This window comes from Penaeus monodon, chromosome 7, assembly GCF_015228065.2.
Source record: "Penaeus monodon isolate SGIC_2016 chromosome 7, NSTDA_Pmon_1, whole genome shotgun sequence".
NCBI lineage: Eukaryota > Metazoa > Arthropoda > Malacostraca > Decapoda > Penaeidae > Penaeus > Penaeus monodon.
This window is the reverse complement of record NC_051392.1, coordinates 56,935,797-56,944,949: the sequence shown is the minus strand read 5'-3', so window position 1 is coordinate 56,944,949 and position 9,153 is coordinate 56,935,797. Positions and strand designations below refer to the sequence as shown.

Genomic DNA, 9,153 nt, shown 5'->3' with positions numbered 1-9,153 from the left:
GAGAGAGAGAGAGAGCGAGAGCAAGCGAGTGAGAGCGAGAGAAATGTTACCTAGATTTGGGGGGAAAAACAGAAGTTTGGAGTTTAAAAAAAGTTTGCCTACGGTTGGGGGAGTAAGCAAAAAAAAACCATTATTATGACTTCTCTCCCGCTTCTCCCTCAGTATATTATTCTATAGTACTATTATTTTTGATCAAGAATGGAACACGAACTAAAGAAAGGGCATAAGTGGTAAGTAAACTATCATATGTGTGCGTGTGATCCGGACAACTTTTAATGCCGTGTGATTCGAAATTTTGTATAAGTGGTTATCATTCAATTTCTCTCTTTATATATTTTACCCCCAAGAACTTTTTAAACGGCATTTACACCAATGATGTAGATGAATCACATTTTTCATATTTCTCTCCTACCGCTTTATCGTTGAATACTTTCATCTTCAACTCATATGTGTTCTTATCGTCGTCACAAGTTGTTTCCTCTAGAAATTAACTTTCCGTCAGTATTTTACTGGGTTTTTATCTTTAAAAGGTTATTCGCCTCGCCGTGTTAGAAAAGCTTCATACGAGTGTGATGCATGAGTCTGTGGCACTAGTCCGCCTCGCGGGAAGTTGCTTGCATGACTCATAGATTAGGCATTTCCGTCGAGCGCACCACTTGTGGCACGTAGGCACACAAGCAATTTTGCTGATTACGAGTGAAAAGACGAAGCAACTCCACGATTTTGTCAGATAATAAACGATTAACATTTAGATCTGATGACGGCTCAGGTCGTAAGAGGGAAGAGTATGTGGGCTCAGACTGAGATGGAATAGTAATTTTGGTTATAGGGGGAGGAGAAAACTCATGTTTGATTATGGGCAATAAGTTGTAAGGGGAGAGAGAAAACTCATGTTTCATTAGGGGCAAGTTTAATTAGGGGCACCAATATACAGGGGAGGGAGAAAAGTCATGTTTAATTAAGGGCACTAAGTTTTATGATCACCAAGTTTTGTAAACAAGAGTTACTTGTGTAATAATTAGATGGTCTAGGTGATTTTTCTATTAATTGTTGACAAGGAATGTGATCGTTTAACTAATGAATCTAATGCTGAATTTAATATTATAGTATGAATAATAATTTGTATACGTGAGAATGTTACTTAGCGAGCGTTAAGGCGATCTGATAATCTCTTTGCTGTTTGCGTGTAGAATGTTACTTAATTTTCGAAGGTCACTTTGTGTGTGTGTGTGGAGAGAGAGAGAGAGCGAGAAAGAGAGAAATGTTACCTAGAGTTGGGGAGTAAAGAAAAGTTTCTGAGTGTATGAAATGTTGCCTACGGTTGGGGGAGTAAGCAAAAATGAACAGTTATTATGACTTCTCTCCCGCTTCTCCCTCAGTATATTTTTCTTTTGTACTATTATTTGTGATCAAGAATGGAACACGAACTAAATAAACCCATAAGCGGTAAGTAAAGTATCATATGTGTGCGTTGATCCGGATAACTTTTAATGCCGTGTGATTCGACAACTTTTGTATAAGTGTATTATCATTCATATTTCTCTTTATTATATATTCTATCGGCATTTAACCCCCAAGATGTAAGTTTGAATCCCAAATTTCCATCTTTCTCTCCTGCCACTGTATCGTTTGAATACTTTCTTCTTCAACTTGTAATTTTGTTAGCATAATTCTCCACCGACTTATTTGTGTTCTTATTGTCGTCACACGTTTTCTCGTTGGTAGAAAAAATGGTCTCAAAGGGTAAAGGATTATATTCAGTACAATGGAGACATGCTACAGTTTCCTTACTAGCCTGATATCGAGATAACATATCACGAATCTCGGCCGTGAAAGAGAGAGAGATAGAGAGAAATGTTACCCAGAGTTGGGGAGTAAACTAAAGTTTGTGAGTGTATGAAATGTTGCCTACGGTTGGGGGAGTATGGGAAAAATGAAACATTTATCATTCCTTCCCTCCCGCTTCTCCCTCCGTCCCTTTCTTGTTGTTGCCGTTATCTTCTTACGACTGTATCATTATTTTGTACTTTTATTTGTGATCAAGAATGGAACACGAACTAAAGAAAGCCATAAGTGGTAAGTAAAGTGTCATGTCTGTGCGTGTGATCCCGACAACTTTTAATGCCGTGTGATTCGACAACTTTTGTATAAGTGTATTATCATTCATATTTCTCTTTTATGTCATATTCTCCTCTTATTATATTTCATCGGCATTACACCCACACAGTGTTAAGTTAACAAAATTTACCATTTTCCTACTGCTGTATCGTTTGAATACTTTCTTCTTCAACTTGTAATTCTGTTAGCATAATTCTTCGCACAGAATCATTTGTGTTCCTATCGCCGTCACAAGTTGAATTGCCTATACTCGAATCTAATTCTATTACATCTTCTATTTGACTTCAATATTAATTCAGCTTCTTTATCACTTTTGTGTGTTGTGTGCAGGCGTGTGTGTGATTTCTTTTAAAGTGTGATTTTTTAAAGATAAATCAACATCTCTGTAATGTACGTACATCTTCTTTACACTTTTTTGAAGTTTAGAGTTCTTTAAAATGTTATTCGCCTCGACGTGTTAGAAAAGCTTGTTACGAGTGTGTAGATGCATGAAACTGTGGCGTATTGAGGGCACTATTCCGCTTCACCGGAGGCTGCTCATGTGACGTATGCATGACTCATGCATGAGTCATATCCGATCTAGCGCACCACTTGTGGCACGTATGCACATAAGCTCGCGTACATACACATACACACACACATACATATACACACACACCCACGCACATACACCCACACACACAGACACTGATGCACTTAAGCGCGCGTACACACACACATACACGCGCAAACACACACACGTATCGTGTTATGGTTATAACTTCATATGCTCCACTATTGAAATTGCTATGGTCTAGATTCTGATTCTAAAAAGAAGCTTGGGTGTGTCGTAATTTTGCTGATTACGAGTGAAAACGAAACAACTCCACGATGCTGTCAGATAATAAACGATCAACATTTAGATCTGATGGAGGCTCAAGTCGTAAAAGGGAGAAGAGTATGTGGTCTGAGACTGTGAGATGGAATAGGAATTTTGGTTATAGGGGGAGGGAGAAAACTCATTTTAATCGGGGGCCCTAAGTTATTGGGGGAGGGAGAAAACTCATGTTTAATTAAGGGAACTAAGTTACAGAGACAGAGAAAAAAACTCATGTTTAATTAGGGGCACTAAGTTATAGGAGACGGAGACAACTCCAGTATACAGGGGGAGTGTTAGGAAGATCTGATGATCTATTTTCTGTTTGCGTGTAGAATATTACTTGATTTTCGAAGGTCACAAGTTTTTTTTTAAGTGTGTGTGTGTATGTGTGTGTGTGTGTGTGTGTGTGTGTGTGTGTGTGTGTGTGTGTGTGTGTGTGTGTGTGTGTGTGAGAGAGAGAGAGAGAGAGAGAGAGAGAGAGAGAGATATGTTACCTAAAGTTGGGAAGTAAACAAAGTTTGTAAGTGTATGAAATGTTGTCTACGGTTGGGGGAGTAAGTGAAAATGAGCATTTATTATGACTTCTCTCTCGCTTTTCCCTCAATCCTTTTCTCGTTTGTACTATAATTTGTGATCAAGAATGGAAGACGAATTAAAGAAAGCCATAAGTGGTAAGTAAAGTATCATATGTGTGCGTGTGATCCGGACAACTTTTAATGGCGCGTGATTCGACAACTTTTTACATGTGTGTGAAAGGCATGCGCATAAAATTTCTTATTGCTTTTAAGAATGCTATAAGTTATTCAGCTTTTTCCATATTGTTATTATCGTACTCTCTGTGTACAAGTGAATACCGAGCTTTTTTTGTGTTTTTAATGTTGTTCCTGTGTCCTCATAAAAGATTTATATATGTTCATCTTCATGTGATGAAGCGGGACATATACTTGAGTAATTTTAGGACCTCCGGTAACGCCATTCCAATTGTAAACGTTAACGAAAAGGCTTTACAGTTACTAAGGCGAGCTGTTGAGGTTATGCTGCCAGATTTGCCTAAGCGTGACGTCTTTCTGCTGAAGCCACCCATCGTCTCAAATGAGCCTTTGCAGAGCATAATGTCAGTTAGGGATTAAATTTGTTATTAATTCCTATTAGGCCGTCTGTCGTAAGTAAAGGAATTTAAGTAGAAAGAAGTCATGTACTATTATATAACACGAACACGAACATGCTAGATAACTCTGAAAACATACTTTTCATTCGGTAAATACTGTTTGAAGGAATTCCGTTTGACTTCATATGCACACATTCCTTCCGATGGTTTTGCATTAAATGTAAATAACGGTTATGAATGCGCATTATAGATATTCATATGAAAAAAGTTATCCAAATATGTAGATGAATGAACAGCATTTATTCACAAGAAAGTCTGTATAACGAATATTTTCTCTAATGATTGGAAACGAACATGGCTGACAAATGCTCTTCCCATGGAAAGAACTCGCTCTCTCCAACCTCTGGAAAGTTAATATTCACTGGGCAAAACAAGAGTATGGAAGGCAGGAGACACGATTATTACTGTATTACAATCAGTGCAGGCATAAGAAACACATGCATGTTGGTTAGAATGAATGGCATCGATACAGTTAATAAAAAAATAACGTAAATTGGTTAGGGATGGGGCTTATTCTTAACAGTGATTCCTGTTTACACTGCAAATAATCAAGTAAGATCGAGATAATTAACGGAAAAAAATGGAAGTGGAAGGTACAACGTTGTGCTAATTCACGACAATGCAGAAAAGTTTATAGTTAACATAAGAAAAAGCCTTGTAATGTACTACATTTGATGGGTATATACTACATTTTTTTATTTGACCTCAATACTAATTCTGCTACCTTATCACTTTGTGTGTGTGTGATTTCTTTTAAAGTATGTTTTTAAGCATATATCAACATCTATGAAGTGCACGCGCATCTTCTTTACACTTTTTTAAAAGTTACCCCAACTATGTTCACATGTTCCATATTATTTGGGTAAGAGAGATTCTATAGGAGTGCCTGTTTTAAGGATAACCGTTAAAAATGTGTGTGTGTGTGTGTTTGCGTGTTATATATGTATGTCTATATATATAACTTTTTTTTTCAGACACAAGAGATGTGATAGAGAATCAACAGGAACCACTACAAGAACAAATACCAGAATCAACAGCACAAGATGAATTCATGGAAACACTGAATGATTGCTTGTTAACATTTTCCCACCACAACCAACAGCAACAACAACAGCAACAGATTTTGATAATCAATATATTTGCATCACAACAACCCTACCTACAACAACAGGAGGAACAACAACAACCACAACAGGAGGAACAACAACCACAACAGCAGGAGGAACAACCAGGAGGAACAGCAACAACAACAGCAGCAACAACAGCAACAGATTGTTATAATCAATAAATTAGCACCACAACAACTTATCTTAGCATTGCAGCAACAACAGCAACACCAACAACAACCCTACCTACAACAACAACCTGCCTACAACAACAACAACAACAAAAGATTTTGATGATCAATATAGTCACAACAACAGCAACCCTACCAACAACCCAGTCACCACCAACGTCCACCTACACCCCACGTACAACCCCAAGACATCTCAAGATCACGAGTAAATAATGTATTTAACCAAGCCGACTCATCGACAGTTAATGACAATAATACACTGAGCCAATCCGACCCACCACCTTTTCTCCAACCAGCAGTTAATCGTCCCGGTTCGCCTGGGGGTCGAAAACACTCCTGTCCCTCCCATCTCTAAACGATTATCCGACTCAGAGTCTTTCTCCCCTCTAAGAAAAAAATAAGTAAATGATGTTGACGATGGTGGGTGGTGGGGTGGTGGCTGGTGGTGGTGGTGGTGATGGTGGTGGGGGTGATGATGGTGAAAGGGAATTTTCGGTTGAAACAACTCGAGCTGGCCATTGAACTGGTGATGGTGGCGATGATGATGAGGAAGAATTTTTTGTTTTGTTTTGTTTCAGTAACATGGCAATTGCGGACTTCATAGAAAAGGGTGATTTACTTGAAACAGGCGAGACACTCAGATCTATGTTAAGTGAACTGATAGCACCTTTCTTTAAAATCAAAATGGTAGAAGGTGGTATTTAGTAGGATAGGGAAGAAAATCGACAACTGAAGGATCAGAAAGAAAATAACAAACGTGGATAAGCACAGAAAATGGAACACTGCATACCCATCGGTAGATAATATTTTTGATAGCAATTGTTCCTTTGGAGATGTTTACCAGCTTAAAAATATAGATAAATTTATATCCCCTATAAATGTTGATGTTTTTAGACGGATTAACCAGTACGATATTAAGAAACGGCGCGTGATTACAACGGGGAAGGAATAGTGATGGCGTATCTTGCCAGTCCTATAGTCCCTATACATGATTTTGCATTACTTTTCAATAATACTCCAGACATATGCAAAAGAAAGAGAGAGAGAGAGAAGGTCATGTTCTGAACTGTTGAAACTGATCTTAAAAAGTAGAGTTAGAACTTTAACATGTCATGGGTATGTCTGGAATTTATGTCCGTCTTGTCTTCGATTTGAGGAAAATACGGATGGTACCAAACGCATCCGATATAAAATTATGAGGATTGCTGTATGGAGTAAAGATAACAGATAAAATCTATAAACACAATGGGAGTAGATTAAGAGCTAATATAGACAAAATAATAATAATAATAATAATGTAGTAGCGGTGACGGTGACTGCTTATATAGTAATATCAATTGTATTTTTAAATATTATCTTTATAAAGTATCACACACAACACAGGCACAAACATTATATCCTGTACAAGGCGTAGTAGTAGCTGTTGAAGGAAACGACTGTAATATGCTAGGTGAGTAAGCATCACTGTATGCTAATGTGTACATATTATGTGATCAGTGTTGAAGAAAAGGGTAGAAAAAAAAAATATTTGTCAAGAATTGTTATACATGTAACATGTGGGAGAAATCAGTAGAAAACACATAGTAATTTTATTTTATTCCACAGATGGTGGTGATGAAGATGAGGAGTATTAGGATGATGATGATGAGAAGGAGGAGATAGATGATGACGACGACGATGATGACGATGAGGTTATTAATGGCTATAGAAAGGTAATAGGAGAAAAAAATTTCCGTATACTAATGTGCACATATAATATGATTGATATAAAAGAAAAGGATGAAAACAGATAATCTGCTAAGAATTGTTATGTGGCATGTAACATATGAAATAAACATAGTATTTCTCTTTTATTCCACAGATGATGATGATGATGATGACGACGATGACGATGATGATGGTGATAACGACGATGACGATGAATTAGGGACTCATAATCGTGGGCATCCACTAAGGTTATTATCGAAAGATGATTTCTTATAAAATTATTGGCAGACTTGTATCCACCTTACACTGAAAGACCCGTATCCGCCTTACAAGCATCTCTTATTAGCTGTCACATTTCATGAAATCGTTTCTTCCTGACAGCCGGTGGTGACGACGGGAGATGGCGTATGGTTATTCATTCCACACAGCGAGCTCTGCAACTGCCTTTCGATCAACAGCTATACCTTTATTACATAGTGTGTGATCATATATACCCAATGCTTATTTAGTAATTATTATATATATAAATATGTGTAATAAACAATTCCATTAGTCTATTGTGTAATAAATACTTTGTGTACTATAACTGACAAGCTACGAATTGATAATACAGTACACGAATATGTATTTATATGTTTAGGATTATATTTAGATTGTATGCTAATATTTACTTTACATTATATATTTAGATTCTATATTTACCTTACATTATATGTTTTAAATTATATATATATATATATATATATATATATATATATATAATATATATATATATATATATATATAATGTATATTGATATATGTAACACATGTGTGTATTTTAGTTAATATTTACCATATATATTTAGAAATACGTAGATTGTATATCGTTACATGTACGGATATATGTGTATATGTAAGATGTATCTTCTTACTAGTATATGTAGTTATTATATACACCAACAGGTATATATATATATATATATACAATAACGTGTTGTTTATTTCGAACCTTAAATTTAATTTAATCAGTTTATTTCGAATCTCAAGTAAAAAGTATCTCTAACGTTAAAATTGGAAAGGTTATATACTGATATCAAGACAAAGACGGGAGGTTGACTATAATATACACAAATACACACAAACACACACACACGTGTACAAATACGTGAGTGTGTATATATACATATATGTATGTATGTATGAATACATATATGTTATATATACATATATCTATATATACAAATACACATGTGTTTATATACACATGTTTGTGTGTGTGTGTGTGTGTGTGTGTGTGTGTGTGTGTGTGTGTGTGTGTGTGTTTGTATGATCTATGTATGTATATATGTATGTATGTATGAGAGAGAAAAAGATAGTATAATACATCTAGCTGGGAAGTGGAGACATATATGAAACTCAGTAGGGAAGCGAAGATGTAAATAAATGTAAACAAGTGATATTTACACGTAAGCAGACTTCCATTCGTGATTTTTTCTCTCTCTTTTTTTTCTCTCACACTTCATAACTAATTCCTCTTAAATTACATTCTACAATCTCAACTGATTCCACTTTCGCAGAAAACACGAGAGAACACGAACAAACAAACACACGAACTCATGTGTGATACCACACTTCCTTCACTCACCTCCCCTCGCGTGTCGTTCCTCCCCCTTCCCCAACGTCCCACCTCCATTTGTTAAACTTTTCCTGCACTCAAAGTAAATAAGTTCTTAGTACTTGATTACCTTATTACTCTAGAATTAACACTGTACTCACATCATCGCTTACTGACACTGAACATTGTACCTCCCACACACACCGCGATATGAATTTCCCACTGTCTCAGCGGGAAATTATTGTCATTATTATTATCATTATTATTATTATTATCATTATTATTATTATTATTATTATTATTATCATCATTATCATTATTATCATTATTTTTTTATTATTATTATTACTATTATTATAACTTTATATAATTTATATTTATTTATTATATGATTTATATAATTGTTT

General features: G+C 35.8%; 1 protein-coding gene and 1 long non-coding RNA gene across 3 annotated transcripts; both read left to right on the top strand.

Moving 5' to 3' along the window:
- The first annotated feature begins 1,248 nt into the window (after window positions 1-1,248).
- LOC119575488 (nuclear transcription factor Y subunit beta-like) lies at window positions 1,249-5,765 on the top strand. Of its 2 annotated transcripts, none has more exons than XM_037923143.1 (2): window positions 1,249-1,446; window positions 5,120-5,765. In XM_037923143.1, exons 1-2 carry the CDS (start codon window positions 1,416-1,418, stop codon window positions 5,431-5,433), a joined length of 345 nt encoding a protein of 114 aa, XP_037779071.1. In that variant the 5' UTR covers window positions 1,249-1,415; the 3' UTR covers window positions 5,434-5,765. The 2 variants fall into 2 exon arrangements, with proteins under 2 accessions (XP_037779071.1, XP_037779070.1); XM_037923142.1 differs by lacking the exon at window positions 1,249-1,446 and adding an exon at window positions 1,945-2,076.
- Window positions 5,766-5,890: 125 nt separating this feature from the next.
- LOC119575487 lies at window positions 5,891-7,702 on the top strand. The gene is made up of 4 exons (XR_005228986.1): window positions 5,891-6,892; window positions 7,048-7,154; window positions 7,304-7,397; window positions 7,531-7,702. It is a non-coding gene; the product is annotated as an uncharacterized LOC119575487 (long non-coding RNA).
- The last annotated feature ends 1,451 nt before the right edge of the window (window positions 7,703-9,153 follow it).

Coding starts and splice junctions, on each gene's coding strand:
- LOC119575488 (XM_037923143.1), top strand. CDS start 1,416: ATGGAACACGAACTAAATAAACCCATAAGCG. Junction 1,447..5,119: donor ACTAAATAAACCCATAAGCG/GTAAGTAAAGTA, acceptor TTTTTTTTTCAG/ACACAAGAGATGTGATAGAG.